The sequence below is a fragment of the Lissotriton vulgaris genome, chromosome 6 (genome assembly GCF_964263255.1).
Source record: "Lissotriton vulgaris chromosome 6, aLisVul1.2, whole genome shotgun sequence".
Lineage (NCBI taxonomy): Eukaryota > Metazoa > Chordata > Amphibia > Caudata > Salamandridae > Lissotriton > Lissotriton vulgaris.
Genome location: NC_141694.1, coordinates 1,503,975,582 through 1,503,996,107, shown reverse-complemented (window position 1 = coordinate 1,503,996,107; position 20,526 = coordinate 1,503,975,582). Strand labels below are relative to the sequence as shown.

General features: G+C 45.1%; 1 protein-coding gene across 1 annotated transcript in view; it reads right to left on the bottom strand.

Moving 5' to 3' along the window:
* LOC147709066 (uncharacterized) overlaps positions 1–20,526 on the bottom strand; it is a 152,147-nt gene that overhangs the window by 84,905 nt on the left and 46,716 nt on the right. Inside the window, 1 exon segment of the mRNA XM_086927672.1 lies at positions 5,908–7,161. Coding sequence (XP_086783798.1) covers positions 5,908–7,151 — 1,244 coding nt within the window. The 5' untranslated portion in view covers positions 7,152–7,161.

Genomic DNA, 20,526 nt, shown 5'->3' with positions numbered 1-20,526 from the left:
CCAATGCTAAAGTATTACAAATAAAAAAAGCCATAAACATTTCTAAAAGCTCTAACTGAAATGGTCTGAGAACTATTGCACTGTGTGAGGGTGAGGGTGAGTGTGAGTGAGGGTGAGGGTGAGTGTGAGTGAGGGTGAGTGTGAGTGAGGGTGAGGGGTTGAGGGTGAGGGTGAGTGAGGGTGAGTGAGGGTGAGTGAGGGTGAGGTGTTGAGGGTGAGTGAGGGTGAGTGAGGTGTTGAGGGTGAGTGAGGGTGAGGGTGAGTGAGGGGTTTTGGGTGAGTGAGGGTGAGGGGGAGTAGTTGAGGCTGAGTGAGAGTGAGGGTGAGTGAGGGGTTGAGGGTGAGGGGTTGAGGGTGAGTGAGTGAGGGTGAGGGGTTGAGGGTGAGTGAGGGTGAGGGTGAGTGAGGGTGAGGGGTTGAGGGTGAGTGAGGATGAGTGAGAGTGAGGGTGAGTGAGGGGTTGAGGGTGAGGGGTTGAGGGTGAGTGAGGGGTTGAGGGTGAGTGAGGGTGAGGGGTTGAGGGGGAGGGGTCGAGGGGGAGGGGTTGAGGGTGAGTGAGGGTGAGTGAGTGAGAGTGAGGGGTTGAGGGTGAGTGAGTGAGGGTGAGGGGTTGAGGGTGGGTGAGTGAGGGTGAGGGTTTGAGGGTGAGGGGTTGAGGGTGAGTGAGTGAGGGTGAGGGGTTGAGGGTGAGGTGTTGGCGATTCTAAGGTGGCCCCTTACTGCAAAACTGGTTGCGGAAATCCTGGTGCATGAGCTGGACTGCTGCTGGGGCGCATTGGTGCTGTTACAAGGGTGTAAGTGCAGCAAAATCACCCGATTGAGCGCTGGGCGCTGCGCATCTAAAATGACGGCAGCGCACTGAGGGGGAGACTTCCACCGGCTGCGGCAACGGGAGATGTGCACTCTGTTTGTGAGCGGCTGGGAGGCGATTCGGCGTGCAGACTCACAGCGGAAAACTGCGGAGGCGGCAGTCCTGGGGGAGAAGTCTGGAGGGCGAGATCGCCTTAACCTTCCTGTGGTGCACTACGCTCCCAAGATGGCAGTTATGGGATGCGGGCGGAGGCCTGATGCCGGCGAAGGTGAGAGGCAGACCGAGGCGGTGAGGCGAGGAGGTGCTGAATGCTGGAGTGGCCGCTGGGACACGCACCTTGCGCCCTGACCTACAGCATTGAGAGGTGAGGTGGCAGCGCTGTACCGATCCTGCTACGCAGCAACAATGGTGTGGAGGCACCGAGGACGGAGGCTGACTGGTGGCTGTGAGGCGTGAGACTGCTGACCGGCGCTGGGTGCTGGTTGAGGAAATCGCAGGCGGCGCAAGATTAACTGAGACACGCCGTCTGACTCTCTGAGGCTCCTTACTGCAGAGCAATACTTGTGGGAAAATAGAAGTGTTTCCCTTTCATAACGGACTTGCTGGGGCTGTATGGCAGAGGGGGAGAGACCACGAAGGCTATGGCGGAGGGAAGAGAGGGGAGGGGGGAGGAGAAATGTGGCTGTGAGGCGTGAGACTGCTGACCGGCGCTGGGTGCTGGTTGAGGAAATCGCAGGCGGCGCAAGATTAACTGAGACACGCCGTCTGACTCTCTGAGGCTCCTTACTGCAGAGCAATACTTGTGGGAAAATAGAAGTGTTTCCCTTTCATAACGGACTTGCTGGGGCTGTATGGCAGAGGGGGAGAGACCACGAAGGGTATGGCGGAGGGAAGAGAGGGGAGGGGGGAGGAGAAATGTGGCTGTGAGGCGTGAGACTGCTGACCGGCGCTGGGTGCTGGTTGAGGAAATCGCAGGCGGCGCAAGATTAACTGAGACACGCCGTCTGACTCTCTGAGGCTCCTTACTGCAGAGCAATACTTGTGGGAAAATAGAAGTGTTTCCCTTTCATAACGGACTTGCTGGGGCTGTATGGCAGAGGGGGAGAGACCACGAAGGCTATGGCAGAGGGAAGAGAGGGGAGGGGGGAGGAGAAATGTGGCTGTGAGGCGTGAGACTGCTGACCGGCGCTGGGTGCTGGTTGAGGAAATCGCAGGCGGCGCAAGATTAACTGAGACACGCCGTCTGACTCTCTGAGGCTCCTTACTGCAGAGCAATACTTGTGGGAAAATAGAAGTGTTTCCCTTTCATAACGGACTTGCTGGGGCTGTATGGCAGAGGGGGAGAGACCACGAAGGCTATGGCGGAGGGAAGAGAGGGGAGGGGGGAGGAGAAATGCGACACGGCGGGAAGGGGAGGGGGCGGAGCGGGTAAAATAAACAACCAAACAAGACGGAGGGAAGAGAGGGGAGGGGGGAGGAGAAATGTGACACGGCGGGAAGGGGAGGGACAACCAAACAAGACGGAGGGAAGAGAGGGGAGGGGGGAGGAGAAATGCGACACGGCGGGAAGGGGAGGGGGCGGAGCGGGTAAACCAAGACGGACGTGCACGCGCTTTTAAGCTCAATGCGCATGCGCATTGAGCTTAAAAGTCACGGGCACTGCAAGGAATCGCCACGATTCCTTGCAAGTTGGGAAAAGAGTGGATAAGTCCCAATACTCTCGCTTGCTCGATGCGCATGCGCATCGACAGGCGAGACCTAAAAAAAGAAACAAACAAACATAAAAGTGGAGTCTAGCAAAGGTTTTAATGTGGAGAGGGTGGCAGTAATTTACTGTTTGGCCCTCCCAAATAATAAAATATATAAAAAAGAAAAAGAAAAAAAAAGAAAGCTTGGGTGGAAGGGGAGGGAAATAACAGCACACATGGGTGAGAGCAACGCTGATCACGAGCGGAAGAAGTTTCGGAGGTAGTGAGCTGGAAAACACATGCACTCTTAGGGAGATCTTAACCAAATAGAAGAAAGTAGTTCCCTAATGTAGGAGAGTAGGATCTGCTTCTTATAGTTGCCCCCACTTTTTGCAGATGTTTCACTGTTTTCGACTTAGATTGACTGGGAACCTGCTATCCAGGACCCCAGTCTAGCTGCTTTCTCCTCTAAATTGATTGCATGTACTTTAGGTACACCCCAGATTGGATTATGAGGTACCCTTATAGGTCCTTAGTATATGGTATACTATGTACTCAGGGCATAGGTACGCCAGAGGCCTCCCAGCCACCCCTCTGTCCTGACCCTCCCATAGGTGGGTCCGCAGAGTTTGTCCCACCCCTTCCTTGGGTATAAAGTAGGAACCCCTGACTACAGGACTTTAGATTTTACCTGGACTAAACTCTGCTACAGAAACCAAGTACTTCGACAATCTGCACAACACTGTATGACTGAAGAATCTCCCTTGGAGTAAAGGAGTTACAGCCCTGCAAAGGAGGCACCTAAACGCATCTGACCGGTTTGCATCTCCCGAGCTCCTGAGGACTCTAAAGATTTCTGCAACACAGGTGGTGGGTTCCCGAGGTCTCTGAGGTTGATCTGTGCTCTCAGCAATTCTGAGACCCGTATCCCTGGTGGGGACCGCGCAACCCAAACCCCTGTGCACAGCGTACTTTTGCAGAAGCATATGCTTTTTGGCAATCCCTGAGGCTGTGCTTTGGGCTACTTGTAGTCCTGACCCTGAGCAGTAATTGCACTGAAGATTTCTGGCCTACACTCCATGAGTGTTCCGTGGGCCGGTATTTTGTGATTCAGCTAGAGGTCCGTTCGCGATCTCTGGTCCGTTGGCCTGTGGGTCCCTGTGAAGGTAACTTTGACTTTCCGTGGGCTTTCCAGATTGCTACAGACAAGCCCTGACTCTCCATAGCTTGGAAAGTCCCCAGGACCTTGCTGGTCCTCACCGAAGCTTCTTTCCTCTGCCCGCGTGGGTTGCAGTTTCCAAGGCTTATTGGTGTTCAATCCGGACACTGACCTCCCAGCACTCGACATCCTTCGTGGGACAGCTCACCTCCGGACTTTGGTCGTCGTCTCCTGGTCCCCGTGGCTGCAGAGTCAAGCTTCACCTGAAGCACCTGACATCCGTAGGCATTCGTCTACCGTGCCCCTGGACACCCTGCCCTGACCCAGACTCTGTTCCCTCTGCTTTCAGGTTCTTCTCACCTCGGATCCAGGCTTGGATTCCACCGGACACTTCTCATCTTCCCGGCAGCAGCACTTTTCCGCATCCGGTTCCTCTGGGATAGGTAACACGGATATCTTGGTACTCTCAAGGGTGCTGGCCTTAGAACCTTCTATGTTTGAAAGGGTTCGCTTAAAGTCCTCTCCGAAGTGTCCTTAAACTTTAAAATTTCAACCACAACTTTCCCATAGGATTGTACGGAGCTAGCCCCTGTGTTCTCACACTGCACCCATCCTCCGTGGGTCCCCTGTATCCTTATCTTGGGTGGTTTCTTGGGGTGCCAGCGATTCTACGTGCTCTAGGCACTGTGTCTAAGTAAGTCGTGGTTGTTATACCACTTCTTAGTATATGGTTTGGCCTCCCCCTGGAGCCCACTGTGTATTGTGCTATTTACTGTCGTTCTAGTGATTTAATATTGTGTGCTTTGTTCTCTAATCTCATAAAGAGATTAGGAGAGAGTGTTTAGTAATACATACATATATTATATATATTCCTTGTGTGGTTCTCCTTTCATTTGGTCATTCAGGAGGCTCTAATCTGGTAAAACAAGCTGCTTTACATTCCTTCAAGACTTAGCCTGAAGGTTGCTCTCCATAGCTACCACTAGGATAGCTTTCAATAAAGTTTGTCTTTAACCTAATCATCAAAAAGGATTGTTTGGACTCTTACAAGGTGCCCACTTTCATTAGTGGTCAGCATATACCAGGCCAACTTCTCACACCTAAAAGTCAACAAAGGAGGCAAACAAGCTAGCCAGTTAACAGGATGGTAAAAAGGGTATGTTCCTATGGAGGGTCAAACCAATAAGAAGCAAGCAAATGAGAGTGATAATAAAGCCAATGAATGGTACGCAACAGGTGGGCTGTAAGCTCATTTAAGATCTTGCTAGGCTTACCAAAGGTCTTTTGCAACCAGTCAGCTTTCAATGTCTGGTAAGCTACACTTACACAGGCGGCACAAACTTGTGCTTGGAGCGTACCTCACTGTCTTCCCCTGCAACCTGCTCTACAGTTCTAAAACGTCCTGTTCATGTACCTCATTTTTCTTATTCTCAGCAATTGTACATTTAAACACTGGTATTGCATAAAATACATATATTTATGAAAAGAGGTCTAAATATCCCATTGATCATGTTTGTGCTATGGAAAAAATAATTAAAACAGAGGGCAAGTATAATGGCAATCAACAACACCTGCATGATTCCATTTTAGGCACTGCACACTTCTTTATATCACAGTCATCTATGACTTTAAATGTAATTACATCCTGCTTCTACTTAGACCACCGGACCTGCATATCACCCTATTTATTGCCCTTACCCTATCACATACAGGCCTTTGTTCTGGATTAGCTTACCCCAAAACACATTTTGTGTCCCACTCTCCATTTTCTGACCTGCAGTCTCTCCCTTCTATGTCCCACCTTTCATATCCCCTCTGGATATCCCTTTCTGTGTTACATCCACTGGTGTCCTGTGCTACAACGCCTGTATTTATGTGGTGCTGAGAACTGCATTTATGTGGAGGGGTTACTCATGCTGGATCTGCTATAGTCCAGTTACCTGGGTCTGAGCCCCCCAAATATTGATGTACAATCCCCAAAGCCATTTTTCCTTCCACAATGCATATAAATAAAATATTCAGTCATCAGTTAAAACTTAGCCCAACAGTAGAAAGCTCTGAAGAGGGGCATTTTGGGTTAAAAAGAGTCAGAGCTTTTAATTTCTTACAGATATCTACTGAAAATAATAGATTATTATGAGGAACAAAGAAATAAAAATACATAAAAAAATAGAAACTGTCCCTCGAACAGAGGAAAAGTTGAAGGTTAGCCTCGCTAATTGACATAAAACCTTCTTTAAGTACAGTACCTTAGTCGAGTGCTGTAGCCAGACTCCTGTGCAAAGCCCTCAGAGCAGTGCTCACATGTGTAGGTGTTTGCTTGGGGTTCCTCTGAAGAGTGGGTTTGGACATGAAGAGCCAGGTCACACTTGACAACCCTACCACAATGAGAGCATACTGTAGCCTTCTTTCTTTTCCTGGACGTGACCCGAATATGGACTTTTCTACCCTTATGAAGCTTAAACTGCTTTTTGCAATTCATAAAATGGAAGTGCCTTTCTTTACTGTGTACAGTCAGCCTGTGCCGCCAAAGGTGTTGATGGTTAGAAAAGAACTGCTTGCACATATGACAGTGGTTATTGATGGCTAGGTTCATAGAGTGTTTTGTTGCCATATGCGACTGGTACTGGTTCCTAAACTGAAAATACTTATTACAAGTTCGACAGGTGTAGGTTTTCCACATGCTCTTAACTGACTTCCAAAGGGAGCTTTTGTTCTTACTTTTATTAGGGTTTTCGAAGTTGCAATTGCTTTCATGCTCACCTTGCAAATTTCTGGTATCAGTACGGATTTCTTTTGATTTACAATGAAGCTGTACACAGAGGTTAGCCTCACTTCTGTTATTATCTAGAGGATGTTCAACAACATCCCTGCAAAATGTTCTCATGCTTTTTATTTGTAACATTTGTACCACTCCATGAGGTGCATTTTCTTTGGCATAATGTTTCTCTTGGTCTTCAGGAGTTCCTTTGATAGAACTTTTCGTAACTAACGTTTGCAAAGCATAACTTGACTGGTCAACTTCGACTTCTTCTTGAATGTGCACAGAGGAGGACTCTTCCTTCACATGTTTACGTTCTTTGCATGTGTCTATGAATCCTTCCCATCCTTCTGGCTTCATCTCTTCAAATATCAAAAGCAAATCCCTGCATCCTAATTTCTCTGCCACCTCCCTCATTCTCTGAACTTGATCCAACTCTAGCTCTACCTTTGCAGTGTAGACAAATTCTAAAAACGAGGTGAACTCTGTGGAGCAAATGTCAGACACAGTCAGTGTGCCATCGTTAGTGTGGGATAGCTCATCACTGAGCAATAGCTCCTTGAAGTAATTACTTGAGGCAGCCAGCACGGCTCTGTGGACCAAAAACTCTTCCTGTCCCCCCAGGTGTTCTATATGAATTCTGGTATCACAGAGATGACCTAGCTGGTAAAAGGAGTGCAAGGAACACAGAAGATTTGAAGCTGCAATTTTTGATTTAATGAGGATCTTCATACTGTATAACCTGTCAAGACAGAATACATATTTAACACTATTATCACAGGGTAATTATTTTTCATAACGTCTAAGATGTATTTTAAGACTGAACCTGTAAATTCTTCATAACAGAAAAACATACAAAAACACAAAGGGCAGCCACGATGATCACAAAAGTTGTTAACTCATCTGTCTGTACTACAGTTGTTCCTTTGACCTGACCTAAATTTGTGAGGGCCATTTCTCTGTAGTGTTAAAATTCTTCTGACTTTACTCTGTTGGCCATTCACGACAGCATGGCTACTTTACCAATGTATACAAGAAAGGCCATGGGGGCAGATGTACAACCAATTTGCATGCGCAAAATCGGGCGCAAAATGATTTGCGCTTGCAAAAATGGCCATTCACGGTGTACAAAACCCACTCGCAATTGCCTCAAACAAATTGCGAGTAAATACCGACTCGCAATATTAGCTCATGCAATTTGTGACCCTCAAATTGCGCATCTTAATTAGCGAGTCGCAAAATAGCATGTACATAATAGTCACAAATTGTGATTGCGCAAAAAGGGCATTTTGCGCATGCAATTTACCTCTAAGCAGAAACAGGAGGTAATCAGGTTCAACCTATAAAAAAACCACCCAGAATGCATCACAAACTTTTCCACAATGGCTGCCCTGTATTTTTTTAGCAAGGAGGTGGCGGATAATGGCAGCATTGCAGAGGAGAAGAAGAAAGGAGAGGATATTCTGAGTCAGGCTGACACTGTTGGATAAGACTGAGGAAGAGATGTATGATCAGTACAGGCTAAATAGTAAAGTCATACTAAAGCTTATTGACACCTTGAAGCCATAACTTGAGAGTAGAACCATGCGCAGCAATGCTATTCCCACACATGTGCAGGAGTTGTGCTCCCTCCACCTCTTGGCCACTGGTAGTTACCAGGATGTCATTGCAGTTGCTGGTGGTGTATCTCAGAGTGCGCTTTCACGTTTCTGCCATGACTTCCTAGACGTAATGCTACACCACATGCATCAACATATTTACATGCCCAGTGACAATGAGGAATTAGACGAGGCAAAAATGGATTTGTACAGGTTAGCAAGATTCCCACAGGTAATAGGGTGCACAGATGGGACACGTGTCCATATGTTCACCATCCTGCATCGAATACATTTTTCTTAACAGAAAAAAACACACATTCCATCAATATCCAAGTAGTGTGTAACGCAAAAAACATCATAACAGATACTGTAGTCAAATATCCAGGAAGCACCCATGATGCATTCATTTTCCGGCACAGGGGTCTACATCAAAGGTTAGAAAGAGGTGACTTTGATGATGGATACCTCCTAGGTAATGTAATCACCTGCCCCCAAAATTTTGTTGGTGTCATTGCATGTCTGTAAGCATTTAACATCAACATCATATGTCTCACAACAGGTGACAATGCGTATGCTCAGCATCAGTGGATCCTCAAACCGTACCTGTCTACCAACAACATACATGAATGCGGGTACAACACTGCACACAGGCGCACAAGGACAGTCATTGAGGGTACTTTGGGAATACTGAAATCGTGCTTTAAATGCCTACATAAGAGTGGGGTGCTCTGCAGTATGCGCCAGAGACTGACTGTGAAACTGTGGCAACATGTGCCATGCTGAACAACATGGCCTGCAGGGGTGAACTGCCCATGGATGTGTCTGACAGATTCTGAGGATGATGTCCCGGGACTACCTGCCCAACAACTAAGGGATGGTAGCGCAGCAGCAGAGGGGAGAAGGCGCAGGGACCAGATTGCAAACAACTTTTTCTGAAAGGTACGTACACATCAGTTAGACTCAGCTGTACAAAAGACATGACTATTTGTGAATGCCAATGGGTGTTTTCATTTTCACACATCCATTTTCAAAGTAGGACATCAGTAACTGTAGGATAATGGCGCACAATGGAAAAAAATGGGTTTCGTCACCAATTGTAAAGAAATTAAATGGTCATGAAATTTGTTTAGGGAACACAAAACATGAATTTCCTGCGTGTAGCCTGTCCAGAGGCAATAGTCATTCCAAGGTTGCGGCTGCTGCTCCTGTGCAACATAGGTGTATCTGTGGCTGATATGCTGCTCCTGACAGGACTTTGGGGACAAACTTGAGATTAGTCCGAAGTATAACACTATCATGTTTGAATTGAATAAAAGGGTCTTGAATTGAGAATGCATGAAGCTCGCTTACTCACCTTGCAGAGGAAACGGCTAGAAGAAGTGCCGTCTTCCAAGAGAGAAACTTTAGATCGGCTCTTTGTATCGGCTCAAGAGGGTGTTTCATAAGCTGAGCCAGTACTATGTTGAGTTGCCAAGTTGGAGGTAGAAACTTAACAGGAGGGAAAGTCCTAAACAGACCATTGAGAAATTGTTTGATCAGTCTACTTGACCAAAGAGAAGGGCCTGCAGAAGATCTCCTGAAACGGGATATTGCTGCCAAGTGAACTTTAATAGAGGCAAGACCTGAAGTCGCCAGATGGAGTAGGTAAGGCAGTATTTGTTCTGGAGAACTAGACAGAGGGTGTGCATTTGCAGACTTACACCAGATGCAAAATCTCTTCCATTTCAAGGAATAGGTTTTGTTTGTACTGTCGGCTCGAGCCCGAGCCAGAATTGCCATGCAGTCTGGAGGAATGTCTAGCTAATGGACTTCTCGGAACTCAGAAGCCAACCAGATAATTTGAGAGATGCTGGATCCGGATGTTGGACTTGTTCCCGGTCCATTGTGAGGAAAGAAGGAAGCGGTTTCAAAGGAATCGGCGGTTCCAGGGAGAGAAGATGGAGCTTCGCGAACCAATGTTGGCGAGGCCACACTGGAGCTATCAGGATTAGCGTGCAGGGTTCTGCCTTCAAGTTCCTGAAGACCCTGGGAATCAGGGGATTCAGCGGAAAAGCGTAGGCAATGACGATGTACCATGCTATCGAAAATGCATTCCCTAGAGATCCCCGTTGGGGATGCCAGCTTGCAAAGTTGTTAGAGAATGGGGGCGTCAGGTCCTGGCACATGCATATAAAATTGCCTAAAACAAATGTTCTAATAATTTCAGGCTGTAATTAACACACAAGACTTGAAAATAAAATAAAATTGACGAAACCGAAGGATCACAGAATCGATCCCGCAAGGTATGTCAATCATGCATGTGCCACATGTTTGTCGGACAAGTGAGACAAAATAGGTCATGATGTCCGTATTTATTTATAGATACAGAAAAGTAAGAAATCCAGTCAGCAACAACATTCTACCTACGGACCGGCGACTGCTGGTAAACAGGTAACACGAGTGACATGAATTGAGTATAGTTGGAAGCTAAAATACTTACCAGTAAGGCAGCTAAAACAAGCTTTGCTTTATACACTTTCAGATACACCGTATAAAGACAGAACCCTGAAGAGAATCCGTTGAGTTCACATACCGGATTCGAAACGCGTTGGCGTAAATTTATTTAGAGTCTATTTTTTTGTATAGCTAATTACATCAAGTTGTAGTTTACTAATTCATGACTGCAATCAACTGTCTATTCTAAACTTTGAGTTCATTTTTTGACTCTTGTCTTGGCGTAAATATGAAGGTTTAATTGTGTATATATCAAAGCAAATAATTTTGTATATACGATTTGTTATGTGTATGTCTTTGTGTTGTAAATAATTGTCAGTGAGTATGAACCATACAAAATACGATAAGGTGTCTTTTTCATACATAAAACAGTAAAAAAAGTAAGAAAATCAAAGAATAAAAGGGTTATAGTGATATACCCGGATCAATCAAGAAGTTTCACTTGGTTTTTTCCTCAAAAATAGAGGACTCAGAGTAAATGTGTGGTTGGCATTCTGTCTTTTCTAAACTTGCAAAGTTGTGGCATTTACCGTTGTGCTGGGTGGCAAATAGATTCAAGAGAGGAGTGCCCCATTGAAAGAATATGCCGTCGAGAGTCCGTTGGTTCAACTCCCATTCATGACATGTTGTTTGGTGCCTGCTTAGTGAATCAGCCAGCACGTTGTCTGTTCCTGGAACATATTCCGCTTGTAGGGAAATGTTGTGAAGAAGTAACCAATTTCAGATCTTTTAAGATTCGCAAGAGAGTGGCAGTGAACGAGTACCCCCTTGCTTGTTTAGGTAGTGCATTGTCGTAGTATTGTCTGTCCGGACAAGCATTAGAGAACCTCTGATCCTGGGAAGGAATGCCAGGAGGGCCAGATAAACAGCTCGTAGCTCGAGGAGGTTTATGGGGAGCTTCTGTTCGGAAGAAGACCACTTTCCGCTGATCCGGAGTTCTTGGAGGAAAGCTCCCCAACCCTCCAGGGACGCATGCATTGTGATTATTTGTGGAGAGGCTTGTAGCAAGAAGGGCAGGCCTTGAGAAAGATTCAGTGAACGAGTCCACCACTATAGAGCAGTAACCATCTGAGGGGTCACTTGAACAACATCGTCTAAGGAACCTTCGGCTTGAATCCACTGAGCAGAGAGCGATTCCTGAAGAGGACGCATGTGGAGGTGACAGTAGGGAACCAACAGAATACAGGATGACATCATCCTGAGCAGGTATTTGAACAGGTGTACTGAGAGGAGCTTTCTGGATCTTATGCAGTTCGCCAATTGGAGAAGTTTGGACTGTCGCTCTTGTGACGGGAAAGCTTTCTTCTGGTTTGTATCGAGAATAGCACCCAGAAAAGTTATCCGTTGAGAGGGTTGGAGGATGGATTTGTCCTGATTGAGAGTGAGCCCTAGGCGACTGAAGAGCTGTAGACAGGCTTTGGAAGATCTGATAGCGCTGTCTAGAGAAGGTGCCTGAAGAGCCAGTCGTCGAGATAGGGAAAAACTTGATGTCGTTGTTGCCTGAGGCATGCAGCCACTGGAGAAAGGCATTTTGTAAAAATGCGTGGGGCTGACTTGAGTCCGAAGGGCAGGACACATATTTGGTAATGTCTGCCTGCAACCGCGAACCTCAGGAAATTTTTGTGATTCCTGTGGATAGGGATATGGAAATAGGCATCTTAAAGATCTAAAGATACCATGTAGTTGTTTGCATTGAGAAGTTGCAGCACTTCTTGAATGGTGACCATGTGAAACAAGTGCTTCTTTAAGAACTTGTTGAGACGTCTCAAATCTAGGATTGGTCTCCATTTCTTCTCCTTTTTTCACACCAGGAAAAAACGGGAGTAAATACCCCTACCCCGTTGACAAAGAGGAAACCTCTCTATAGATCCTTTCTGGATCATTAGTGAAATTTCCAGGAGCAACAGGCGCAGGGTTTTGTGAAGCATAGGTCGAGGAGGGGTCTGTGGAGGAGTCTGGATGAACTCCAGAGAGTGTCCAAATTGTACCAGCTGAAGAGCCCAACGGTCCGTTGTTATTTGCTTCCAATTGTGTAAAAAATGGGAAACTTTTCCTCTGGCTTTGGAGGGTGGAGAGGAAATGGAGACCGGCGGTAGAGAAAAGTCATTGACGCCGGGCGGCATCCTTCTGTCGTCCTCCCTTTCTCGAAAGGAGGCCTTATTGTAAAAAGATTGATGCTGTTGGCGTTGTTGGAATTGTGGCCGATATTGTTGGTTGGAGGAGGAATAGGAAGACCGATATTGTTGGTAGTCCCCTCTAGTAGAAGATTGACCACTACCCCTTGAGCCTCGAAAAGGGGGATCTTTAAATTGAAGGGTACCCAAAGCCCTGGCTGTATCGGTATCCTTTTTTATGCCTTGAAGAGCTTTGTCAATATGATTGCCAAAAAGAAGCTGACCATCGTAGAGCATATCCAGAATTTTTGTCTGGAATTCCGGCTGGAATGTAGTCGCCTTCAGCCAACCTTGGCGTCGTAGGACCGCAGTACCAGCCAGATGGCGGAAACCAGTAGAGGCGCTATCCATCGCAAAATCGATGATCTCGGAAGCCGAACGTTCACCCTCTAACAAGATCTTTTTTGCTTCCTCCTTTGAGTCATCCGGCAAGGCCCCCAAGTATGGTGCAATGTCCGCTCACATCTGCCTGTTGTAGCGCCCCAATAACGCTAAGGAATTAGAAGCACGCACTGTCAATGCAGACATGGACGAAAAACGTTTCCCCAATATTGTAGAGTCGTCTGCCCTCCTTGTCCGGAGGGGCGGACAGTGGAGCAGAAGGGTTTTTAGACTTCCGCTGAGCAGCCTGAGTGATGACGGAATCAGGCTTGGGATGTCCAGTAAGGCAGGCCGGAGCAGTATCTGGAGCTCTGTACTTTTTATCCAGACGAGCCAACACTGGGGGAACTGAAGATGGATTGTGCATGATCTTAATGCCTTGATCCCAGATGTAGTCTATAATAGGCACAGATCTCACTGATTTCTTAAAAGGTTCCTTAAAGTCGTAAAGGAAACAATCCTGCTGGTGAGAAGGCATAGGAATCTGGAAACGCTGTGCAGCTCTTTCCAAGACATTATGAAAACCCCCAATATCCTCAGGAGGCGAATCAGCTGGAGGAGGCACCGGGGACGCTGAACAAGGGATAACGTAATCATCTCACTCATCATGAGTCGATTGGGAATCATGGAGCTCTCCTTCCTTCCTCTTGTTGATCATCCTCCTCATCATCCATGGAAGGTGGAGGTGGTAGAGTGACAGGCACGGACTGTGGAAGCGGAGGCGGAGCCTGTGGCCTTGGCGGCGGAGAGAACTGGAGTAGGAGACGGAGCAGAAGTAGGGAATCTCTGCTTGTAGTCAGAAATCAAAATTGTAGGTCAGAAACCAAAGACGCAGGCAGACAAACCATGGGAGGTTAGCAAAGATGGCTGTCGCCTGGATGATATGTCTGGTCTTCTGGCTCTTGCTCGTCATAGTCGGAGCTCTCCTGGTACTTGACATGGAGTTCAGAAGGACTTGTCGCAGCTCTGAACATACTGCTGTCGTCTCAATCTTCTTCCTCTTCCAAAAGGTGAGACGGAGGCAATGGCTGGACCCTGCTGGGTGAAGTAAGGGCAGACGTCAACATGCATTTTGTGATTTTTAGATGAACATACGCACTTTCCATTTTAGACTCTGGTGTCGTCGACAAGCCCTTCGTCGGCGTGGTCGTCGTCTATGGTGAAGCACCGACGGACACAACTGAAGGCAACGTCGACGAAGCTCCCGTCAACGGAGACGTCGTCGACGGAGCCCTCGTCGACGAAGTCGTCGTCGATGGGAGAGACGTCGACGGAACACTCCTTTTCGACGCGCTTACCATCGATCGAAGTGTCGACGCTGGCTTGGATGTCGACGATGATTTCTTAATTTTGATCATCAATAACAATGGTTTAACAGCCGTCGACGATGACGTCGTCGTCGACGACATGGACAATGCTGAGGACGCCAAGGATGTAGAGACCGTCGTCGTTGACGAGGTTACTCCCACAGCTGGATTTCGTCATCGGCGAGGCCACCGTCGATGAGGCGGTCGTCGACGGGGTTGAAGTAGGCTTTTTAAAGGTGTGCAAAACTCCCTGTGGAGAAACCTTTGTTGGCAAAACCTTAAGTTGGAACTCTGAAGACTTTTTCTGCGTCTTCTTTTTAGGGGGCTGCGATAAAGGTCCTGGAGAAGCAACTCTGGGCCTCTTCTGTGAGGTTCTTGAAGACGTTGTAGATCTCTCACTCTCTTCAAAACACAAGGCTTGGTGTTTGTCCTTAAGCCTCTGAGGCCAAATTAAAATGCGTCCCTCCGGGTCTTTAAGGGTCTTTGATGAAAAGGTATGACATACCTTACAGTCTTTTGATGAATGGTCCGGATAAAGACAGTAGAGGCAGGCATTGTGTTGGTCGTCAACATGAAGCCTCTTTTTATTGCAGGAAGCACAGGGCCTAAAAAGCACTTTCTTAGGAGTATCTGCCATGAAGATAAAGATAAAGGGGGGAAAATGTTCACAGCAAATTGGGCAGAAATTGCTACTTAGTTTTTAACATCAGACTATACTGGGACTCATCAGAATATTTTTTTGAATTTAAGAAAAATAATGTCTGGGAAGTGTTCGCATATGTATATGTATATGTATATTTATTTTTTGCTTTTGAGGCGAAATGCCAACTAAACAGTTAAGAATTTGTTCACTGAATGTCTCTGGGTTGAATAACGTTATTAAGAGACATAAGGTTGCGGCTGAGTTGAGATATATTTCACCACACTTACTTTGTGTCCAGGAAACTCACATCCTATGGTCAAAAAGGGAGGTGGAAAAAGAACTTGGATTTTCACTAGTGGTCACGACAGGGCAATCTAGTATGATACAGGGGTGGCTATTCTCTGTAAGGGAAACAATGTTACTACTGGGCGGACACTAAGTGATAGGAAAGGACGGTGGGCGATAGCAGAATGTTGTGTAGAAGGAAAAAATAGGACGTTATGCACTGTGTATGGAGCTAACTTAGATGATCCGGAAGTCCTAAATGAAGTGAACTTGGAGCTGGCAACTTGGTCTCAGCCAGTGGTGGTCTGTGGCGAAATTAATATATATCTGATTAATAGGGCATTGTTGGATGGGTTTGCCAAGTATGAGGGGCGTAAGCCAAAAGTGTACAAGGCGCTGTATAATCTAGTTGAGGACCAAGGGTTGGTGGATGTGTGGGGTCATTTGAGGCCACAGAAAAGCGGGTACACATTTTATTCTTATCCCCACAAGAAACTGGTCAGACTGGACTACTTTTTTGCCCCTGCTTCAGTATTGGACGGAGCCACAGTTAGTGTTTATCCCAGAATCACATAGGACCACGCTCCTATTGTAATGGAGATACGTGGTGGTACAACTAGACCTAGATCTTTAAATTTTACATTTGAGATGAAGCTGGTGTTAAACAATGATTTTGAAGCTCACATGGGAAGGTGGATTCAGCTTTTTTTTAAGGAAAATAAGGGTTCGGCCACGGCTGCCATAATTTGAGATACCTTTAAAGCGGGTTTTCATGGTGAATGCATGAGCTTTACGTTGCAGCAACAAAAGAAGGCCAGACAAGAGTTAGATATACTATACCAGTATTTAATAGAGTCTGAAACCTTATTGATGAATGGGGTAGTTAGAGGTCAGAATGATTTGAGTAAATTAGAGGATAAGGTAGCAAAAGATAGAGCGAAAGTGGTGGGTTTCTGGAGTGTGGAGAATGCGAGGAGGTTTTTAACATCAAGGATGGAAAAGCATGAGTATGGTGAAACAATTGGAAAGAGGCTGGCGGTACAGCTTCGAATGAAGGAGTCGACTAGAAACATCTTGGCAATGAAGGATGCTAGGGGGGTGTCTCATTCTGACCCTCAAGAAGTCCTGAGGATTTTTTGGCAGTTCTACTCAGAACTATATGCTCAGCAAAGAGGGATCGATGATGATGGGCTGGATTGGTGAGAAATGTTTGAAGTGGGTTTGAAAAAACTGGATCCAATAGTGGGGCAGGAACTGGAAGTTCGATTACGGAGGAGGAGCTGGAAAAAGCTGTAAAGAGTCTTGCTATCGGTAAAGCCTCAGGCCCCTATAGAATACCCAGTGAGGTTTATAGACAGTTTTATAATATCATCAAGAAGGAGCTGTTAGTAGTGATGCAGGCAGCTCAGCTGGGCTTTCATCCAAGATCATGGGCATACGCCACTATAGCGGTCTTTTGTAAGAAGGGCAAGCAGTCGGACCGAGTAGGTTCATACCGACCCATATCGGTTTTAAACACTGATAATAAAATGTATTCGAAAATATTAGCTAATCAGCTATCTAACTGTATGGTGTCCCTAGTATAACATCACCAACATGGTTTTATACCAAAAAGAGGGACGGTAGAGCATTTCAATAAGGTCATCACGCTATTTGATATCGCTGCTGTTAAAAAAAATGATCTAGCGCTTATCCTGCTCGACGCGTAAAAATCATTTGATCGGGTACAGTGGGGATATTTGTGGAAATTTATGTGTAAAATGGCGTTTGGTCAAAAATGTATGGTTGCCATACAATTGTTATATTTTACCCCGATGGCCAAGATTTCTGCTATGGGTCTTCTTTCGGACTGAATATTACACGTGGTACACGTCAAGGGTGCCCATGCTCCCCTCTTTTGTTTGCCCTTTACATTAATCCTTTTATTGAACAGTTGAATCGGAGTGTTTTGATCCCACCTTATCAAGTGGCTGAGTATTATTTTTCTGTTTTTGCTTATGCCGACGACATTGCGGTGATAACGGTAAACCCCAGCACTGCTATTAAAGAAATTGAGCGGTTGGCGAAGGAGTTTGGGCGAGTGGCGGGATATAAATTGAACGAGTCAAAAACGCAGATTCTCTGCTCTGAGACTGAAGGATGGCAGGATGGGAGAGTGGTGAAGGAGGCAACATATTTACGTATTCAACTGAGGGCAAATATGACCGAATTAGTGGAGGTTAATTGGAACACACTGATGACTAAAATTAGGAATTCTTTGGACAGGTGGGAACGGCTGTATTTAACTATTATTGGTGGCTCTAACGTTGTAAAAATGAACGTGTTACCAAAAGTGCTATATCTATTTAGGTCAATACCATTAGAAATCACTAAGGATAAGATACAGGTCCTGCGGGCGAGGTGCGGTAAATTTATTTGGAGCCCAGGGAGACCGGGACGGGTAATGAAGTTTATGTCTTTACCGCATGTAAGGGGAGGATTGGAGGTCCCAGACTTTTTTTGTATTATGTAACTTGCTTTTTATTGAAGATGAGGGTGCTGATTACTGGAGAGACAGAAGCTGATGTGACTAATGCTCCTTCTATTTTTGAAATGCAATTAGGGCCATTTGCGAAACAATCACTATTTAAGGAGATCGATGGGAGTGATTACAAACAGACTCGCTTCAAGTTCATTAATAGAATGGTGATAGGGAAAATATCTTATTACACGCCCTTTAATGCACATAGGCTTCTCCCAGGTATATTTTCTGATGATATGGCAACAATTTGGCAGCGGAAAGGGGTTAGATGGCTAGGGGATATGTTTAAGGAGGAAGGGACTTGTAAATCTTTTGAGGAGCTAAAAGACCAGTTTTTCTTTCCTAGAAACTTTTTCTTTAAATTTTTGCAAATACGAGACTACTTACATCGCCATATTTGAGTAAATTCATAAAAACGACGGTCAGATTCGAGGACCGGAATTATAAACTGCGCTATGCAGTGTTCATGGGGGCCCTTTTTACAGCTACAATTACGATCGCCGCCTTTGATTACTCTTAAAACTCTCATTACTGTGATCTCGGGTTTATAATTCCGGTCCTCGAATCTGACCTTCGTTTTTATGAATTTACTCAAATATGGACGCCACTTTATGGAGATCGTATCGTTTAGTGGTATGGGGGCCAAAATAACAACATGTCTACCTTCGTTTTCCCCTATTTACAGCTATTAACATTTAATGTTGGTTTTAAGCTATAAATCTTAGGATAGGGGTTTCTATACATATTTATTGTTATACAGGCGAGCACAGGATAACTCGTATTGGTTGTAAGATCCAAGAGTCCCTCTAGTGAACAAACAACCTCCATGGTCACTTTTTAATTAATATCCATATTACAGAAGTATAATACATTGACCACTAGACATCACCAGTGTCATTGGTCCTTCTCTAAAAATCTTGTGCTAAGACAGACGGATGAGAATAGATCTGACCTATTTTATACAATGCACAAAGATATTATGAAGTTACTGGTTTCTAAATGGTCGATGTACACTCCTTTTGAACATGCTTAATTGAGTGTTCAAAGTGATCATATGATATGTTCCCAATATGGTTTAAATCAATACTATTTAGTGTTGTAAATATGTTTTATTTATAGGACACTGTTTCTACTAAAGAAAAACCACTTGTCAAAACCACTTGGAGCACTAATCTATGAGGAAGCGTGCAAATTGACTCTAATAGAGTAAGTGGTTTGTAATCAGCCCGATATGTTTTAATATACTCACCATAGGTTCCATGTGACTAAACCTGATCAATATGTTCACTACTCTATTACAGAATCGCCTAATCCTAATACAAGAGGACTATCATATCAGACTTCTCTCTATACTTATTACAAGGTATGCTCTTTCAGAGTAAACGCAGGGTACATTTTTAGTGTTGATACATGGAGTTGTTCCTCCCTTCTCCAATGTGTGTGTAAATCTTTTGATATGGTCTGGGTTTTTCTGATGTAAACTCTGTAAATAATAAATAAATAAGTTGGGATAATGAGGAAATAGATGACTTTTGAAAGCAATGTACAGATTTGGCCATGAGAAATAACTTCATACCTGTCAAAATCGATGTTTGTAATTTTGTTTTAAACGTACGTGTACAAATTCTAAATAGTCTTTTTTATGTGTACTTTTGAAGCCCTGAAGAAGTCCCTGGATGGGACGAAACGCGTTGGCGGTTTCAAAAGTTTTTTACGATGAAAAATAAAGGATGAATTGGAATATAACATCGACTCGTCTTTGAAATAACTGCATCTCCTGATTATATACATTGCTATATTGTGTGTATAAAGTGTGCTGGGCTATTCTATGTGGTTACATTTGGGTAAGCTGTTTTTGGACGAGCTTCCTAAACCTTTGGGGGTATAGGGAATTGTGCCTCCAGCCCTTATTTGCACCTTTTTGTTCCTTTGCCACTGAAAAGAGAATTTAAGACTTGTGCGGGCATCAATGCTTTTGATTCCCATTCGTATGTACCAGGTTGAGGGAACCTCAACACCCCTTTAATATTAGGCACTTTTGGTTAGGCTTACACTCATGAGATAACCATTCCTTCCACCCTTGTGCCCCCAGAAGTTAGATTTTGAGTGATTAATCCAATGTACAAAATTGTAATTCCATAAAGGCAATAAACAGATTATGCCATACCGCAATCAAATACATAATTCCCAACATAACATGAATCCAGCAATTTGTATACTTTGGTGCAGTATTACCCCGGGTTTCCAAGAACTGTTGAGGTTTATGGTGTCCCTAAAACACTTTGAGTACTAGTCTTTAATTTTGATAAACTCCATCAAAATATATTTTTTCGATTGCCATAGACCAGCTTTTTCTCTGGCTTTAGAGTTAAAGTGGCAACTCGACCGGTAGTAAACAACCTTCCAATTAGGAAAGCTCCTCACAAATCCTTTCCTATAAAGGTTCATAACAGAGTGTTGTCAGAGCAAAGAAACATAAGGACTTATGCACTTTCCCACTCATAACTGCATAAACTTCCTAAGGCATGTAGGATCTGGATCTTGGCACACTGTGGATACCATTGGCATAGTCCATGCTTATTATGCTGCAAGCAGACACTACAGGCTTGATCTGGGAGCAACACGTTTTGATCTCTTGATCTCTCTCGCGATATAATTTCTTAAAACATGAGGAAGCAAACGTTCAACACAGCTTATGCAGGACC